The following is a 19244-nucleotide window of genomic DNA, read 5'->3' as shown; positions in this document are numbered from 1 at the left end:
GGCCCGGGAGGGGGGTTTGGGGGGGCCCCCCTCGAGGCAACACTTGAATTGTCGACCTGCGGGGGCGGGTTAAAAGAAGGGCATTAAGGGGGGGGGGGGGGGGGATGCGTCGAGCCTACCCCCACGCTAGGCCAGGGGACTGCCGAGCGCTGTGGTACGGCGGAGTGCGTGTCCTCTCGAGCGCTGGCTGGGAGACGAGAACACGACCTCCGCGCCGGGTACTGCCGGGGACGTCTGAATACGGCGGACTAAAAGAGAGAGGCGCACGTTCGACACGGCTGACTACGGAGGCCAGCTGAATACGGGTGAGTACAGCTGAACATGCACATGCTACATGCACATGCACATGCTACATGCCCTCTCGAGCGCTGGCTGGGACACAAAGCGCGGCCTTCCGCTTCTAGAGACTTCGCGCCGCAGGGTCGGAGAGCGCCGCCAGTAGAGGCGGGGCGGGCACGCTCCTACCACCATCCTGGTTGGTGCTCGTACCTTTCTTGTGTCATCATTTCTCAAGCCGCCATAGGAGGCGGGGCTGTGTCACCTCCCGGCGCCGGCAGCCACCGCCGCCAGCTCCGCCCGCCTTGCGGACAGCAGCGCCGCCTGGCAGAAGAGCGAGGGTGGACGTGGTGGTGACGGAGGCGGCGGCGGCAGCGGTGGTGTGGCGAGGGATGCGGCAGCGGTGGCGGTGGCGGCGGCGAGGTGGCGAGGGTGGCGGGAGCGGTGGTGAGGGTGCGTCGATGCAGCGTCGATGCAGTGTTGAAGAGAGATTGTTGGGCGAGGCGAGGAGAGGTGGTGGGAGGCAGTAGTGAGGGAGGCGGCAGTAGTGAGGGAGACGGCAGGAGAGAGGAGAGACGCAGAGGAGACAGCGAGAGGCGGCCGCACCAAGCGTGAGAGGAGGGCGAGGTGGACGAGGGCGTAGTTCATGAAGTAGGTCTGCGCGAGGAGGCGGCGGAGCTGCGACCACGCGGGCGGGATCCGGCGCAGCGCCACGTCCACCGCACGCACGGCCGCCTCTGCCCGCGCGGCGGCGTCGGCCGAGCGCCTCGCTGGAGCGCACGCGGCCGCCGCGGCGCGCACGGCCCGGCGGGCCGCGTCGAGGCGCTGGAAGTAGAGGCCGCGACGGTGCACCTGCCGGTGCGTGCGGGCCAGCTGCTCGAGCGTGGCGAGCTCCGAGGCGAGCTCCTGCTGCGGCTGCGGCTGGGACGACGCCGCGGCCATCGGCACAAGAATTCGCGCGGCCGCTCTGCGCTGCGCCACCTTCTCCCCCCCTCGCCGCCGAGAACCTGACACAAGGCAGTGTGTTTGTTGGATCTTCGTCATCACACGCATGCCGCTCGGAGCGTATGGCGAACGGATTTCCCCAAGGGCTCTTGGGGTGTGTGATAGATAGAGCGAGCTGGGGATGGGTGGGGATGGGTGGGGATGGGTGGGGCTGGGTCGTGGGTGGGGCTGGGTGGGGCTGGGTGGGGACCTCGGGGGGATCAGCGGGACACGTCGGCCGCACGCTCTACAGCTGTACATGCATGTTGTACGTCAAAGTTGTGAAGTACCTTCGCGCGCCCTCTCGGAGAGGGGGGCTAGGGGGCCAAATCCACGGCCACAACCCCCTAGAGGCAATGGAGCTGAGAGAAGGCGCTCGACTGCAAGGGTAGCAGAGCGCCACTCCTACGCCCACGCCCCCTCAAAGACGGCAGAAACAGTCACACGCAATTAGTACATGGCCCAGCTCGCGCCATCGCCCACACTCGAGCTTTGCAGCGCGCGGGCTCACACTCTACTATAGGCCCCCTCGACGCCCACTTCGAGTTCTACTCAGCTAAGGGCCGCACTTGACGCTGTAAGCAGCGCGCGGTGAAGCAGTTTGGCGCTTGTGGTGAATCAAATGGGAATCTAGCCCAAGGTCGGAGAGTCGTGTCATAGGAGAGGAGAGAGTGTGGAGATGTTTTGTGCGGGATCAGGCCCGAATCCCTAGTGTCGCCGGAGCAGGTAGCTCCCTTTTTCGTAACAGGAACAGTTTTTTTTAACATGCATGTCGTCGCGAGGCGCAAAGCGTGCCTCAGAGCTTACCTTTACCTTACCTGTCGCGGCCCGTCCGCTCTAAAGGTCCCCCCGGTGAGCGAGCGCTCCACCAGCCAGCTCAGCGAGCTGGCTCCGTCGAGTGCCGTCGTCCCAGCAAAGGCCAGCAGCAGACAGCGCCGCGCGTTCATGCTCAAAGCCTCAAATTGCAACGCTTTCCCAGAACCCCCCCCTCGACGTGTGCGCCTCTCTGAAGGCGCCCAGCGGCACTGCGCTCGGCCATAGGCGTTGCCCAAGAGGGCAGCATCAGGGGCCCGCGCGTGTGTGGCCTCATGGCCGCATCCCTCACGGAGGAGAGAGCCATCCATAACCGTCGCGATGTGGGGCTAACCGGGTCGACGACTATTTACACCCGGGGACACCCAGGGAGCGGATTGCACGACTGCGCGCCCTTGTCGGCCATCTCTTTCTTGGTTGGGCACAAGCCAAGGTTCTTCTCAATCATGTCCTTGGTGACGAGAATGGCAGGGTCATCGCAGTCTTGGGCCGACGTTTCGTTTGGCGCTGGGCAGAAACGGTTCGCTGTGTTGTTCTGTCCGGGGTCGCTGGGAGTGTACTCTGTCGTGTAGAGATTCTTCACCGCATGCATGCAGCACTTGTACATTTGCTCTCCCTTGAGCTTTTGCGAGAACTTCTTCCCTTGAGCTTCGGCCATTTCTTGCCACCGGGACTTCTCGCACTCCCCGTAGGGGTCACTTGAGTCCCCGCGCGGACAGCGCTCATTGCAGACGAGTGCCTGCATCATGCCTGCGCACCCATACACGTTATTGGTATTGTTGTCGTCTGGGTAGAGCACGGGGCTGACGCAATCCTTGCAGTCGCCTTTCCCGTTGCACTCGCAGACGACGTACGCCTTAGCCCCGGAGACGTACGAGGAATTCGGGCGGATTTGGTTTGGCCATTGGGTGTCCTTGATCAAGCTGTCGTTGCCCTGCCCCATGGCAAACGCAAAGCGGAAGCCGATCGACAGGGTCTGATTCTGCTGGGCACTCGAATTGGACAAGATGTCGTGCGCTTGCAGATGCTGAAAACCGAACCCGCCGCCCCCCTCGCCCGTGATGACCAGGTCCTTGTCCTCGGCGTTCCAGCAGGCAGTCATGTTGTCCTTGACCTCGTCCAACAGAGCGACCCACTCGGCCGGAGTGCTGACACGGTCCTTGTGCACTTCGACAAAGCCTGCCGGATGGTTGCCCGCTCCTGCTCCGACCATTGCTTTCGCGCCCGCGCATCCTTCGGCGCCAATCTGAGCTCCCGCACCGGCGCCGCCGCCGGCATCCATGCCTTCGCCCGCCTGGGGCGAGCTGTAGCCGCCGCCGCCGCCGCCGCCGGCCGAGACGAGGATATCCTTTGGATGGCCTGCCTTGCCAACACAGGTGACCTTGAGGCTGCCGCCGTTGCCGCCGCCCGAGCTGGAGCCAAAGAAGGGGCGGTAGTCATTGTTCGCAGCAAATTCTTGCAGAGTGGGAACCTCAGGAGATATCTCGCCACACACCGTGCCATTACTCGTTCGTTCGTTGCAGCAGCAGACGTAGCCGGCGCTGTCGTAGTCTGTCGCGGCGACGGCTGAGCCGATGGGCCCGTATGTCGGGCACGTATCATCGTAACCGCTGCAGGTGTTGCTGCTGCAGAAGTCGCCGCAGTCGCCTGAGGGCTGCGGCGATTGCGAGCCCGGCACGCACACGTTGTTGCACGATGACGTCAGTATGCCTTCCTCGCCGCACGTGTAGTTGATAAACTTGGCGAAGGCGGTGTAACCCAGATTGAGGATACTGTCATTGAACTTTTTCTCGTCCGTCCAGTAATCACCTGGCACGATGTCCGCATCTGTCATGCGCAACAGATCGATGGCAAACTCCCCCAACTGTTCCGGTGCCTCCGCCTGGCTGTGGAGGAACTCGCAAGACGCAAATATCTTAGGGAAGCGGCAGCGACCGAGGAGGCGACGGTGAAGTGGGCTGCCGGCATGCCGGAGATGGCGACGCAGGCCTGCGCGAGGGAGAAGGGTGGAGGCAGGCGGGAAGGCGGGCGGGCGGAGGGGGGAAGACGATCTGGAGGGGGGGAAGGGGGGGGGTGGGGGGAGGGAGGGGCGAGGGCGCCGCGGCCGGCACCTTCTCCGGACACGGCCCGCCGCCCTTCATGAGAGCTGAGAGCCCGTCCTCGATGCGGCGAGCCCGATGAGCGCCGCGTAGGGCCTTCACGCAGTGAGACATGGCCGGGTCGAACGCCGGGTCGACTGGAGCGGCGATGACGGCGGTCGGGTCGATGTTGAGGACGGGCCGAGACGTGACAGTGACAGCGCGAACGCCCTGTGCCGCCGGGGAGCAGGTGCGTCATTCAAGTGCTTGAATGGGAGGCACCCACGGGGCGGTAACGCAGCGGCGCACCGCACTCTCGTCCGCGATGTCCGTGTAGCACTCGGTGCAGCGCGGGGTTGCCCGAGCATTCGAGGGATGGTTGACGACGACGATGAAGAAGAAGGTGACGTTGTTGATGATGATGTTGACGAGGGTGGGGATGAGGATGGTGACAAGGATGGTGATGGTGATGGTGATGAGGATGGGGGCGAGGTTGCTGGTGAAGACGGTGACGATGATGGTGATGCTGACGACGGCGCGAGGACTTATATCATGCTGATGCTTTGCGGTGATGGTGATGAAGGGCAGGGGGCGAGGCACCTCTCCGCTCGCGCGCCGAGTAGATCGTTCTCTCTCATCGAGTCGACGCACGCGAGCATTCCGAGGATGAACAATATGCGAGTGGCGAAAGAGATGCTCGACTCGCCGCATATGCTCATGCGATGCAAGCTGTGCTCGAGGCCGGCGAGGTAGCCGACGGTGGAGGCCGCCCACGTACGCTTGCCCAAGGTCCCGCCGCCGACGGTTTTCGCATCGCTCCGGGGTGTGTATTGGGGTATGATTCCGGGCGGCGATGGGCTGTGTCTTGGCGGTGCTGCGTCTGTTGGGGACTAGCTTGGGATGGCTGGCTGGCGGGCCTCGAGTTGACGGACGGACACCTGCGAGGGCAGACAGGGTGCGATTCCCACGGAATCCGGCTGCCGGCGGCGAGCGCGAGGGCCGCACCTTGAGAACGCGATGTGACGAGCAAAGGTTGGGAGCCGACGGAGCAAAGGTTGGGAGCGAGCAAAGGTTGGAAAGGTGAAACCCAGTAACGGATTTTGGCCCATGCCGCGAGAACAAGGGACCGGCAGGCGGCGCCGGCGGCGGCGTCGCAGGACAAGGCAGAGGAGAGCGACGCGACAGAGGAAGAAGCGACAAGAGAGAGAAAGAACGACGAGAGTGGGACGACCGCGAGGTGGCATGAAGGTCGCTGCGAGAATTGGTGAGAAACTGCGAAGAGAGATAGGAAGGGGTAGACGCCCAAGGGTGGGTGACGGCTAGCGCATCACAACTCGCGCTCGAGAGGAGGCGTGTTCGATGGTGCTCCGCTGTACTCGACCGTCTTTCGCTGTGTTCGGCTGTGTTCGGCCGTATGCTGTATTCGTCGCCCCTCGTAGCCCCTCGTACTCACGCGGTGCTGCGAATACACTGCACAGTACCGTACTCCTCATGTTGGCGGTACTCAGCGCTGTAGGCGAGGGTGGTGCTGCACTCGAACCGCGGCGGGGCTCTTCTCTGGCTCTTCTCAAGCTGCGGCGGGGCGGCGAGGCGCTCGAGATAAGCACAGCTCGAGGCAGTAAAATGTATTCTCTCTCTCCGTCTCTCTCTCACTCAAAATCTCTCTCTCTCTCTCAAAATCTCTCTCTCTCTCTCTCTCTCTCTCTCTCTCTCTCTCTCTCTCTCTCTCTCTCTCTCTCTCTCTCTCTCTCTCTCTCTCTCTCTCTCTCTCTCTCTCTCTCTCAAAATCTCTCAAAATCTCTCTCTCAGAAGCGGAGCACACACGAAGTCCCGGCACAACAAAAATATCCCCTTTGCAGCCAAGCCTACGACTTCTAATTCTTTTTCCGCTAGAGACGCTGTATTCGCTGTCCGACAAAAAGGGACACGCCATGGGAATCTGTGGCCGCCGATGCCGCCGATGCCGCCGATGCCGCCGATGCCGCCGATGCCGCCGATGCCGCCGATGCCGCCGATGCCGCCGATGCTGCCGATGCCGCCGATGCCGCCGATGCCGCCGCCGCCGAACCAACTGCTCGCAAGCGAGAGCGGGAGGGGCAAGAGGAGGTACTCGTGGACCTACAGCTCTTGAGCCAACTCGTCGAGGAGGGCGACGCGCGCCTTCTATGGGCGTCCAGTGCAGCACCTAGGGGGAGAGAGGGGGTTTGCCCTGGTAGCGAGGTGGCGAGGTCGCGCACTGCAAACCCAGTGTGAGGAGTGGGGGAGCTGGGACAGGGCATGTACGCCTCTGATCTGTCATGGTCTAGTGGCCGATAGGATCCTCCCTTAGGCAACGATGGCGGGTCGGGAGAGGCCCGACTTCATAGCCCGCCACTTACTGCCAGCCTCTCTCACTGCCCAGGGTCTCACCACGATGCCGCCCGAGTAGGGGGATAAGGTGTGTAGAGTGCGGCTCTGTATGGAACCTCTCTCTGTGTGGATCCCACCTGAGCCCACTCGCGGTGCGAAGGCTCCTAATGCGGCAACTGAACCCGCAAGGGTAGGGCATTCAGGGAGAGGTTATGTTGGACAATATGTTGTGTTGTGGCGTACTGCTGTGCAGCTGGCGCAGCGAGCCCTGCCACGGCTCGTCGTCGAGACTGGTCGGTGGGTGGTGCCTGTAACAGCTGAGGCAGGGAGACTGCCCGTGAGTAGCGCAGCCGCGCGGTCGCCCGAGGGGTTGGGATGGCTAAGTGGAGAGACAGGTACGACCGTACCTGGGTATGGCGTAGGCTGGTGGCTAGGGTTAGCTGGGCGCGCACGGCGAGTCCAGTCACATTGCCGCCCCGCAACAGCGATATGAGTGGTCTCTCAGTGCGCGCTCTGCGTCCCTAGGACGTAGCGTGGCGTTGGTCTGAAGCAATAAAATGGTACTATATGAGGCGGTGAAGCGCAGTAGCCGTCATGAATTTTGCAAGCCGGCTTGCAAAGCCGTTCGAAGCGCCTGATTCGAGCGAGTGGAGGCAGGTTCGAGACCCGGTGGGGGGGTTTGGGGGGGTCGCCCGCCCATCGGACCATCAAGGGATCCATCAAATCGATCGAATCTGGTCGACATCGGTCGACATCTGGCGCGGCTGGTGCCGGCCGCTGCGTCAGAATTTTTTGTGTGCTGGGCACAGGGATGATTGTGCCGGGCCGCCCCCGCGAGAGAAACTCGTCAGATCGGCGGCTGTCAGAGGCTGGCACGCAGTTGCAAAAGCAGGTAAGGTGTGGTGCTGAGGGGTGGCCCGTCTACCGTCTACCGGTAGACTGGGGTAGACTGGGGTAGACGGTAGACCATTTGGTAGACGAGTCTACCACGAGTCTACCGCAGTCTACCGGTAGACCGTGATGAACCTACGACTGCAGTCTACCGGTAGACTTGGTAGACCGCGGTAGACTCGTCTACCCCTTTTTCAGCCGCCGAACGGTAGACCGCCGCCGCCGGACGGTAGACCGCCTCGGCCGTTTGAATATGCAGCCTCCAGTTCTCCACTCTGGCGCCACTTTGGCAGACGAGCGCCGGCAGATGCCCTCGCGGCCTGCCGGCGAACGTCCGCCACTTTGGCACGAAAAACGATGAGGGGGGGGGTCCAAAGGCCACAGTCACTCGGACAGGCCACAGTCACCGCGGATCGACCAGATTGCGCGCGACATTGGCCTTGTTCGAGAACAAACACCAGCGGAAACTCTTTTTACGGGAAGTAAAATTCCGTTTTATAAATTCTTTTTCCACACAACACAAGAAAGAATCATCGGCGCGGGCTCCCTCGGCTACGGGACCGGCCCCAGCTTCGGCTGAGGGCTAACAAGCTGCCAAGCCCAAATCACTGTGAGAGTCGTGATTTCTTGTTGGTTTCCTAAAATCTCTCTCACAACACTGGGCACGGGAGTTTGGAGCACTTGGAGTGCAGTGTAAAATTCTTTTTTCACACAATGAGCTTGCCTGTGGCGGGGGTGGGCGGGTGCACGGAGCTAAGTGCCTCGCCACTCTCGCAGGAGTCGCTTAGGCGGCTCCCGTGGTGTACCTGTGTTAGTGCCAGTGCGCGCCAGTCCCGTGCCCGGTGTTGTGCGAGGGAGCTTTGTTGTAAAATTCTTTTTTCAGTTGTGTGAATCGTGCGTGTGCGAGACAGCTCGTAAAATTCTTTTTTCATGGCGTCACGGGTGAAAGCGCCGTCTCACTGAGGTGCCATGCTCTTCGTGGCACTCGCTGCGCTCACGCCCTCCGCTTCTGCGGCGTCGGTTCCCATCGACGATGGCGCTACGGGCCTGGCTGTCGACAAAGAAGCGGTGAGAACGGCTGCGCGCGCTTTGGTCGCCGCCTTCGAGAGCTGCCTCGGTGCGGATCCATCGGCCACCGGCGTGGTGTTGGACGTGGGCGCGAACAATGGCCGGTGGAGTTACGAGCTGATGACCTCGCTGTCTGCGAGCGTGCGGAGGCGGACGCGCCTGCTCATGTTTGAGCCACAACCCCGTTTTGTCAGCGTCCTGGCAGCCCTCACGAAACAGTTCGAAAACGTCCTGCACTTGCCAGTGGCCGCGTGGACGAATGCGACCAACCTGACGTTCCACTTAGCCAAGGTCAATAGCGAGACGGCATCCCTCTCGAAACGGAATGCCCGACGCTACGGGAACTCGGAGGCAATCCAGGTTCACTCGGTCGACCTCGCTCGGATCATGCGGGACGAGCTGACGGGCAAGGCGTGTGCGCTGCTCAAGCTGGATGTGGAGGGCGCAGAGTACCGTCTGATTCCGCACCTGCTCGTCACCGGCGCGCTCTGCCTCCCCACCCACCTGTTCGTCGAGTGGCATCTCAATTCTGTGCCGGAGCCAGAGCGCCTTGCCGCACTCGCCTTGCGGCTCTCGCTGCCCGCCACACTCGACACGTGCGCCACGCCGCCACGGGTGCACGTCAACGACGACTACGCGCTGAACAACCTCTACACCCGCGTGCCCGGCCTCGACGCGCTGGCCACCCTCCACGAAGGCTCACACTCCAACCTGACGGAAGAGGGCAAGCTGACCGTCCGCAAGTGGGGGGCCACGCATCGCCGCGCCGCGCTACCCGACCGCCGAAGGTGACGTCCGCGGGAGGGCGGGGAGGAGGACGGTGTGCGCTAACTTTTTGGCGGCGCCGGAAATCTGAACCGTCCGTGTGGTGTTCTCTCAAGCGCCAGAGCGCGGGTGCCGGTTTACGGTTAACCCTCACGTCAACAAAAATATTACTAGGAGGGTGTGGAGGGGCTGCGTCCTGCGAGTTGAGGAAATCGCGACCCACTTCTCGCCACAGATGACCCCGCGCACCTCGCCGCTAAATAGATGGCACAGCCTACTGTGTGCGACTGCCACAGCTGTGACAGCGATGGGCTCGCCCTCACTGGCCCTCAGTCTCACTTGTGCTGCGGCTTGTGTGAGCGACACTGCTCGACGACTTATCTCGGCACACTCTCTCCGACTGTGAGATGGGTGTGAGACAACATCGTGGGCGTTTGAGCGGTATTTGAGGAGCACCGCGACTCTGAAGTTCGGCCGGGTGGTCTGCAGACCCCCCCCCCCCCCCCCGGAGCAGCAGAGGCTCCGTGGGTGCGCGCAAAGTCGACGCTGAGAGTCGCACTCGTCAAGCCATCGCAGCACCACGCGGTCCGATGTAGGTGGGGTCGCTGCTCGTCGCTGCCTGGGGCCTCACCTTTGAGACAGCAGACACTTTTGTTTGTGGCTGCCGGCGCCTCGGCGCCAGCCGACGCCGTGTTCGGCGGCAGGTTCGCGACGGGCGAGGCGCCCCGCCCGACGACCTCCGCCTCCGAGGCGGACGAGGGCGACGGCGTCGGCGGCGATGGCGGGACCGGCGTCGACTCTTCGACCTGTTCGATGACAAGCCGGACCCCGCCACCCCCATGGAGGACCTTTGAGTTCCTCCCCAGTCTCACCCCACCTTACCTCTGCCCCCCCCTCCCCCCATCCCTCTGCCTCCCATAGGGCAGGATAGCACTAGCATATGCGCCTAGTGCCCACTGGGCCCTCAGATGTGACCCGCCCACTCGAGTGCGGCGCCCGGGTGCTAGTGCTTGAGAAGGCACCAACAACCGCGGCACGGCCCGTTTTGGATGTCTGCGGAAATTCTGATTTCTGCCTTAGCACACACAGTGAGTCACTCGGAGTCATTCGATGGCCAGAGTGCGATTGTGTGTGTGCGGGAGTTCTGGTTTGTCGGGAGGGAGGGGCAGGCTGCTCACCCACGTGCACCGGGCCAGTGCTTGCACTTTGAATGCCGTGGGGCTCCTGCCCGTGTCCGGGTGTGGAGATGCGAGCCGAGGGTCGCCCCCCCCTTGCCCCACCACTTTGTGTGTGTGGAGATATTTACCTTACCTTACACCTTACCTTACACTTTTGTTCCTCGCCGTGGGCGGGTTCGCTTCAAATGCCTTAATTGTTAATATGCGGCAAAATGGGGTGCATAATGAAGTTAGCATGTTGGATATTGCATGGGAGGCGTTCACACGCGAAAAATAAAGTGCGTCGCTAGCCTTGGACGTCCACGGCCGCGGGCCGATCGTCCTGCTCCGCGGCAGCTCCTTCTCTCCAAGACAGCAGCGGCTGCTCGAGCGCTCCCGCCGCCGCCCCTCTCCCCGCCGCCGCCCGTCTCTCCTCCTGCTCCCCACCGCGCAGCTGGCTCTGCAGGCCGCGAGGATCACTGCGTGATTTGCCTTGTGCAACTGCAGCGCCAGGGCTCGCCCTCGGCCGGTGCCGGCGCGGCGGTGTCGCGCTTGTCCAAGCTCGCAGAGGCGAGTTTGCAGAGGGGCAGGAGAGCGGCGGCGGCGGCGGCGCGGCGGCGACGGCGGCGGAAAACACCGCCGGCTGCGGGATGGCGCGGACAGCAGCACACGCGTAGCCGACTCCGAAGCAGAGCAGGGTGGCGGCCCAAGCGGCGGCATGCACGCGGGCGAGCGCCTGACGAGAATATAATAATAATATAATAATATAATAATAATAATAATATAATATGCGCCTGACGAGAATGAAAAAAGAAATAGCGAAAGGCGGGAGTGGACGCACGACTGATGAAGCAGCCCCCCCTGATACGTTCATAGTGGCTGCGCGCGGGCGAGCGAGAATGAAGAGTGAATGAACTACAACGAAGTAGTTTCATATCGGCTGCGCGCGGGCGAGCGGGAAGAGTGAATGCATGAATAACGAAGCAGCCTCATAGTGGCTGCGCGCGGGCGATCGCCTCCACCGACGCTGCGGAGCGGGCGAGGAGGGGATCAGCAAGCCTCTCGCCGTGCCAGGTGTCATCGCCCGCGTCGCCGCCCGCCGCGTGCGTCGCTGCGACGAGGTAGAGGGCGGCGCACGCGGCGGGGAGGGCGAGGAGCCAGTGGAAGGCGGCGTACGCCATGCCGACCTCCCTTCCGTAGCCCGTTGCGGAGAGGAAAGAGCCGAGCAGACCCGAGGCGGCCTTGAGCAGCAGCAGCGGAGGGAGGTACCACAGCAGCCGCGATCCAACAACCAGCAGCCTCGAGTCCTTTCCGAACCAACCAAGCATCGCTCCTCGCCCGGCGCCGCCAGCGTCGACAGCCTTCAGCCAGAGGGCGGCGGCGAGGGCGAGGGCGAGGGCGAGACAGAGGGCGGAGGAGAGCAGGTCATACGCCGCGCGGTGGCGCCCCTGGGCGAGGCACTGGGCCGCGACAGTGAGCGCGGACAGCTGCACCGCGACCCAAGGAGCCAGGCACGCCTGCAGCAGCGCGAACAGAAGCGACAGCGCGGCGACCGCGGCGGCGTCGCACCCCCCTCCCAATGCAATCAGCAGCAGCATCGGGGAAGAGCCGGCGCGGAGCAGCGCCAGCGCCGCCGCGCCTCCAAACCCACGGCATACGTCGATGAAGCGGTCGTAGGCGGCAAGTGGCAGCGGCAGCGGCGGCGAGGCGGCGGCGGGGGCGGCGGTAAAGGCGTTTGGGTGAGAGGCGACCAGGGCGACCAAGCTGGCGCAGTGCAGCGCGGCGGCGGAGAGGGCGGCGGCGGGTAGGCCTACAGGAGCCGACCATGCATTCATTGACTCTGAGCGAATCAGTCGGTCAGAGGAGGGCGGCGGCGGGTTAGCCGGCGGTTGTGATGGCGGCGGGTAGGAGGAGGGCGTAGAGAAGCGCGACGACGAGCGTCGCCACCGCAGCAGTGGACATCCGCTGCCAAGCACGCAGGTAGCCCAGCGCTGCCGCCTATGGAAAGTTCCGGGAAGGTTCCGCGACGGTTCCGAGACGTCGCAGCCGAGCAGCGCTGCGATGCATGAAGGAGGTGAGGCAGGGCGGAGGCAGAGAGGAGAGGGAGGTAGGACGCGGCGCCGTCGACCACTCCCACTTCCGGGGGCGAGGGCAGCGCACGCAGGAGCGCCGGGAAGGAGCAGTACACACCCGTCACCGGAGCAGTCAGGAGCGCAGCGAGGGCGGCGGTGGCGGCGGCGTGGGCCCTGCCGTCGAGAGGCCGTCGCTGGCCGGTGAGGCCTCCGCCGAGAGGACGGACGGCGAGATGCGCGACGACGGAGCTTGTGACGTGCGCGAGCGGCGCAGTGATCAGGCTTGCGGCGCAGTGGCTTGCGGCGAGCGCGGCGAGGGCGGTCGTGCCGAGGATCGACCCGACGGCTGCTAACTCGGCGAGGCGGGCAGCCTGAGCTGCTAACTCGACCGTGGCGAGCGGGAAGCTGTGCCGGAGGACCTTCTCCATGTACGGCGAGCTGGAGAGGCGGACAGGGAGGCCGTCGTCCCCGGGTCGGGTGGCCGCGTTGGGTAGCGACTTATAAAATGAACTCGGGGGCACGGGACGCGGCACAAACGGGGCACAAACGCCAGGCTACAAAGACGGGGAGGCACGTAGTGACGCAGGGGAGTCTAGGCGACGGCGGCGTCCTCCGACGCCGCGGCGAGCCTGAGCTCGGTCGCAATCTCTTCCGCCGCCGCGAGCTGCAGCGCGACTGACATGCGCTGGGCCTGCAGCGAAAGCCACGACCGCGTCGACCAGCTCGCCTCGTCCTCGTGCTGCCGCTTCGAGAGCTTGTTGCGCACCTTGTCCTTCATCTGGTAGAACAGCCGTTTGACCGCGTTGCACCACCCGCCGAAGGTTTCAAACAGGTACATCTGCACGTCGGTGTCCGAGCGCGAGAGGGCGTGCGCGTAGTCCGCCTTCTTGTACGCCACATAGCCGCCGCCGTCGCTCGGCCTGAAGTCGCCGTCCCCGACAGCGCCGCGCTGCTCGAGGCCGAAGACATCCGCGCTCGTGCCGGGCTCGGTGTTGCCGAGGCCGACGAAAGCGCCTCGCTGGCCGACGTCCTCCGGGTTGGAGGAGAGCGAGTCCTTGAACTTGACGTCGCCGATGAGGCGCGAGCGCGAGCGGCCGGCGCCCGCCACCGAGACGTCGGGCCGGTAGTCGTTAGAGTAGCCAAGGTGGTCCCGCGGCTCCACCTCGACGAGCATGCCCCACACGCTCCGCATGACCTTGGCCAGGGCGGCGAGGAGGCTGTTGTGGCGGCCGCAGTGCCCAAGGCGGCCGATGTTGCTGGCCGCGTCGCCCAACGGGTCCTGCACCTTGCCGCCGCGCGCCGAGCAGGTCGGCGCGCCCCGCGCGAGCGCCTCGTCAAGTGGTAGCCCGAGGCGCCGCTGGACGGCGATGCGCAGCGCCCACGTCGGGATACGAAAGTCGCGGCGCGAGGGGACGGCGTTGAGGAAGGCGCCCGCCTGGTACTGGCTGACGGCGATGAAGCGCACCGCCTCCCGCCTAGCCACGCCCGGTAGCTGCAACGCATTCCAAAAGCCGAGCCATGCTGCGTGATGAATGATCTGGGAGTAGCGACGCTGTGCGCTTTGTAGATGCTCACTGCCAGAATCGAAGCAGGCCAACGGGAGGAGTGTGTCGCGGTCGGGGAGGCCGTCGGGGTGAAATCGGAAGTGTGCGAGGCCCTCCTTGCAGTAGTCGAAGACCTGGCGGTCGTACTGCTCGTAGGTCCTCGCCACGTAGTCGTGGGAGCACCGACACCGCCCTGCTGCGCGCGATGGCGCCGAGTGACTGGGACAGCACACTACGTTCTCCTAAAGAGAATTTCCCATAGAGAATCGGGCCTAGTCGCTCCAGGAGAGGTCCTCACCAGAGAGGTCCTCACCAGAGAGGTCCTCACGCAAGGGTCCTCTCTCGAGGGTCCTCTCCTGTCCTCAAGCCGACCAGGTTCATTATACGCACTTCGGTCATGGCTGAAGCTGTCCATGACACATGTCCGATGCAGCATGTTGTACAAGGCATGGCATGCTGTACAAGGCTACAAGCGAGGCGGCAGTCGCCTTCACCAAAGGCAGCGGTCTAGTCGCGCCAGGCGAGGAGCACGTCGGCCAATGGCCCGTCGCCCCACAAGCTGAACCAGTCGCTCCAGTGCGGCCGGTACCCGGAATACCCGATGTCCCGCACCCACGACGCGCACTCGGCCGAAAGGCTCTCCTCTGCAGCGGTGCGTAGCTCCGAGCAGGCGTCTCGCAGCCGGCGACACGCGAGCCGCGACTCAGTGTGGGCGCCTCGCAGTACCGCGAGAGGCGGCGAGTCCCGGCTGCTTTCACCCAGCTCGAAATCGCTCAGATTGAGGATATGCAGCATGTGAAGCAGGAGCTCGTCTGGCAGCTCCTCGACCAGCCGGAAGTGGCCGTGCCGTCCGGCAGCATCAGCGGCCTCCTGCTGGTCAACCCACGCCTGAGTGGGCGTCAACCGAGAGGCGTGAGGCGGCGCTGGAGAGGCAATCGTAGCGGTGGTGCGAGGCTAGGGGTGGCGGCAGGGGCTCTCCCCGAGACCGGTCCACATCATGGTTTGGTCTATCAGCCGCGTCTCCGCACCTCGAGCGCGATCCTCTCGCGTAGGTACTCTTGGTACGCGACGTGGAGGGCGGCGCCGCTCGGCTCCGCGTTTAGCCCGACCGAGAAGCCCGCCCCGCCCTGCAGCATCGCTGGTTGCGCCTGAGCTACACCCCCTAGCTTTGCGGCCCGCTTCAATTCACCCGCGTTTAGTTTGGTTGTATGGGGTGTTGGGGGGAACCCGACGAAACGGGACCCGACGAGGCGAACGCGTTTCTTTCTCATGCCAGACGGTAGACGGTGGCACCTGAGCACTTGGAGCACTTGGAGTGCAGTTATCAGCCTCACATCCAGGGCCGGGGAGCTGAGAAGCGCAAAAGAAAGAAAGAAAACACACAAGCCAAGGGAGGGATGGGAGAACGGCACGCCGCCACCACACAGGGATTTTAAGGAGAGGAGAGTGTGATGCGCTAGCCGTCGCCCACCCTGGGGAGTCGGCCTCTTCGTATCTCTTTTCGCAGTCTCTCGCCGCTTCTCGCTGCAACCTTCATGCCACCTCGCGGCCGTCCCACTCTCGTCGTTCTCTCCCTTGTCACTTCCTCCTCTGTCGCGTCGTTCTCTTCTGCCTCGTCCTGCGAAGCCGCCGCATAGAGGCAACTAGAGGCAAGCCACGTCCGCAGCCCCGGCAACCTCACCCGGTGCAGTTATGTTGGTAACGCTGCTATCGCTACCTATTGTCGGCGGAAGCACGCGTGCAGCAGACCGGTTGGCCTCCCGCGGCTTCGAGCGGGCGTCACCCGCTCCTTTCGCGAGCGGGCCTCGAGACCTGATCGTTGTCTGCCACCGCACGCCGGTTAAGGTTGCGCAGGGCCGCTTCCGGCTCGACAACCTGCCGGACGGGCGTGTCGACCTGCTCGCGCGCTGCGCCTCCGCCGCCATCTTCACCAGCCACGGCGTGCGCCGCGAGACGCGCCTCTGGCTCGCGCTGCAAGACCAGTCTGTCTGCCTCTGCTTGGACGGCTCGACGGCACGCGGCATGCACCCCGACGAACGCACGTTGGCGGCCGCGATGAAGCGGACCCTCGCGGTCGAGCACGGCGCCACCAGCAGAGCAGACACCGCCAACGGGTGGTCGTACCATGCAGGAGGCCTCGAGCACAGGCTTCGCGAGCTTCGCCAGCAGCGGCCAGTCTCGAGAGGACCGCGGCCGATTTTGCAGTTGCACGAGGACGGCGAGGCGACGCTGCAGGCTCTGCTGGCAGCGGGTGGGGGCGGGCAGCCAGCTGCCTCGCCAGGCGCGGTCTTCGTCCTCGGAGACCAGCCCTTCGGCTTCACCTCGGGCGGGAGATCTGATGAATTGATTAATCAGGCGCGGTCCTCGTCCTCGGAGACCAGCTTGGCTTCACCTCGGGCGAGGAGGCACTGCTGGCCTCCGCCGGCGCACGGCGGGCGACCGTCTCCCCGCGAGGCTTGCTGACCAGCCACTGCATCGTCCTCGCCCACCACGCGCTGGACGAGGCCGAGGCGCGCGTGGGCTTGGCAGCCTCGCCAGTGGAATAGACGGGAGTATAGACCGTGTTGTTGCGTGGTCTTCAAGCCACAACAAGGTCCACAACAAGGTAAAGGCTAATATCGTCCCTGCATGTACGCGCGGAAAAAAGAATGCTGTCGCGAGTGCTGAGATGCGCTGTGGAGAGTACGCCACAGGTACACCACGCGGGGAGCCGCCGTTGAGAAAAAGAAATTTTTTAAACACACAAAAGCTGATTCACACTTGAGAAAAGACAAAAGAGAAGTGGTACTCGTGTCGGCCTGCACCAGCTCCTGAGTGAGTATTGTGAGAGAGATTCTCTTGAGATTCTCTTGTATTGTGTGTGTGTGACTCACACAGCTCCTGCAACAAACACAGGATGTGCCTAGGCCCTCACTCAAGCAGCTCGACTGTGGGCAGAGAGCTGGCAGAACGCGAGCGAGACGTGGGATGTTTGGGGCCGTGTCGTGTCGAGTCGACTACGCGCCCGCTCGGCGAGCCTCTGCACACCGCCATCGCAGCGTGTTGAAAAGGCGTTCTTGTCGCCACCGCGGTGGTGGTCGAGCGCGTCGCGCACACGATAAAACGTGCGTATGTGATGGTGGTGAGCTCGGTCGAAGGCGGTGGGCCAAAAACGCGAGTAGGTACGGCCGCGCGGGGCCACGGCGAGCTTTTTAGGTGTGGGAGCTCCACAAACCAGGTTCAATGACATGTGTTGTCGTGGTCCTCTCCGATCCTAGGCAGGTGCCCGAGGTGCCACATATCAAGTTGCCTCATCCACGCAGGCGTGCGTGAAAATGAGCGAGGCTCGATGTGCCACGAAGGTCCTCACTCAAGAGGTCCTCACGAGAGGTCCTCAAGCGGGCGTGAGGTCTTCACAAGAGAGGTCCTCACGCGGCCTACCTCCCGTCGTCTTGAAAGCAGCCACATGCAACTAAACACAGCTGAGGCTGCGATGGATACCCATCACTGAGCCGACGATGCTATGGGTAGCCCCAGGGTGGCGCCCACCCCCATACCCTCAGGCACTTGCCTGCGCCCTGGCTTCGCATGCCGCGCACGCACGCCCGCGCACACCGCGCACACCGCGCACGCGCGCGCACGCCGCACTACGCGGCACTGCCCAGGTTCCCTCACGCTCAGATTCCCTCACGCTCAGATTCCCTCACGCTCAGATTCCGTGCAAGGGGGTGCCGAGGTATGCCGCAGGCCGGGATGGAGTGAGATCTTGCGGGGCAGGGCGTGGGCTAGCGCGTGAGGGCGCAGGCAAGTGCCCGAGGGTATGGGGGTGGGCGCCACCCTGGGGCTACCCGTAGCATTGTCGGCTCAGTGATGGGTATCCGAAGTGGCAGCCCTAGGCCGGCGAACGCACCGTGATCTCGACCCACGCGCCGGAGCGCGCGTGGTGCTTGAGCAGCCAGGCGGTCGCAGCCACCTCGATTTCACCCCTTTGGAGGTTGTTTCTTTTTTCCGACGTGCGGCTGCTGCTGTTCGAGTCGTTCGGTGGGTTTGGGAAGGGGGTCGGCGAGATCCTCTGGGACGCAGCGAACGTGCTGCAGAACAAACTGACGCGGGCCCAGTACCTCGATGAGGTGACTTGGACCACAAAGAGCTGGCTGGGGCTGCAGAAGCAGCGCATCTCAGTCGTTCTTCACACGGCCATCGCAGAGCAGATTGTGAATGAGCTTGCCTGTGGCGAGGGCGGTCGAGTGCACGGAGCTAAGTGCCTCGCCGTCCTCGCGGGAGTCGCTTAGGCGGCTCCAGTGGTGTACCTGTGTTAGTGCCAGTGCGCGCCAGTCCCGTGCCCAGTGTTGTGCGAGGGAGTTCGATTGATTGATTGATGGGAAGGCGAAACACAGTCCGACCAACGACTGGGACACCAACGCGGTATGGGTGGACGCTAGACGGGCGATGACGGTCACACAGGAGCGACACACAGAACCACAAGACAAGACACTCAGCGGAGTTAAAGAAAGAAAGAAAGAAAACAGACAACCCAAGGGAGGGATGGGAGGACGGCACGCCGCCACCACACAGGGATTTTAAGGAGAGGGGTGTGGTGCGCTAGCCGTCGCCCACCCTTGGGCGTTCGCTTGTAAAATTCTCGTTTCAAAATTCTTTTTTCCCGACAAACAGCTGCCGCTGGCATCCGCCGTGGACTAACAAAAATGCGATCCGGAGCGGCCGCACATTCACGTCGAACGTGGCAGCAGAGTGCTGCACCGGCGTGCAGCGGACGCTGCGGCGCTGCGGCGCCGCCTCCCCGCCCTGTCCACGGAGCAGGCGAGCGGCGGCACGGCCTTCCACCAGCTGCAGGAGGTGCGCACTTCCCAAAGGAAGCACCAGATGCACCTTCAGCACCCGCAGCTTTGCGCAGCGCAGCGCACGGGCCACGCCACGCAAAGCCGACCCTCAGTCTGCTCAAGAGGCGCTGTCTGTGGAAGGCCTGGCAAGCGCGTACTCGCCTCCTCCGCGGCCATGCCCTCCGCACGGGCGAGCGAGCAGCGGTGGGGCGACACCACCAGGTATGGATTCGCTTTTTTTTTGAGCTTAGCCTTCGATGTTATGAAACAACGCAAGGCGGACACCCCTGGCATATCGCTCTCGGGCCCACATCGAGGGTATGGTGTGTGTGTGTGTGTGTACTCACTCACCGAGGGTATGGGGGTGGGCGCCACCCTGGGGCTACCCGTAGCATTGTCGGCTCAGTGATGGGTATCCGAGGTGGCA

The 19244-nt window shown here is 63.7% G+C and overlaps 2 protein-coding genes across 2 annotated transcripts; both read left to right on the top strand.

The window, feature by feature from the left end:
- Positions 1-8333: 8333 nt before the first annotated feature.
- On the top strand, positions 8334-9381 carry EMIHUDRAFT_360232 (hypothetical protein). The gene has a single exon (XM_005756871.1). The coding sequence runs from the start codon at positions 8361-8363 to the stop codon at positions 9249-9251; it is 891 nt and encodes a 296-aa protein (XP_005756928.1). The 5' UTR covers positions 8334-8360; the 3' UTR covers positions 9252-9381.
- Positions 9382-15689: 6308 nt separating this feature from the next.
- EMIHUDRAFT_220952 (hypothetical protein) lies at positions 15690-16543 on the top strand (the record flags this gene model as incomplete). The annotated part of the gene is made up of 2 exons (XM_005756870.1): positions 15690-16248; positions 16353-16543. 2 exons carry the CDS (start codon positions 15690-15692, stop codon positions 16541-16543), a joined length of 750 nt encoding a protein of 249 aa, XP_005756927.1.
- Between the last annotated feature and the right edge of the window lie 2701 nt (positions 16544-19244).

Source organism: Emiliania huxleyi (assembly GCF_000372725.1).
Source record: "Emiliania huxleyi CCMP1516 unplaced genomic scaffold EMIHUscaffold_94, whole genome shotgun sequence".
Taxonomy (NCBI): domain Eukaryota; phylum Haptophyta; order Isochrysidales; family Noelaerhabdaceae; genus Emiliania; species Emiliania huxleyi.
The sequence above is the reverse complement of the archived record's forward strand: the minus strand, read 5'-3'. Positions and strand labels throughout refer to the sequence as shown.

Excerpts from the sequence above, each read along its gene's own strand:
- EMIHUDRAFT_360232 (XM_005756871.1), top strand. The coding sequence starts at position 8,361 with ATGCTCTTCGTGGCACTCGCTGCGCTCACGCCCTCCGCTTCTGCGGCG.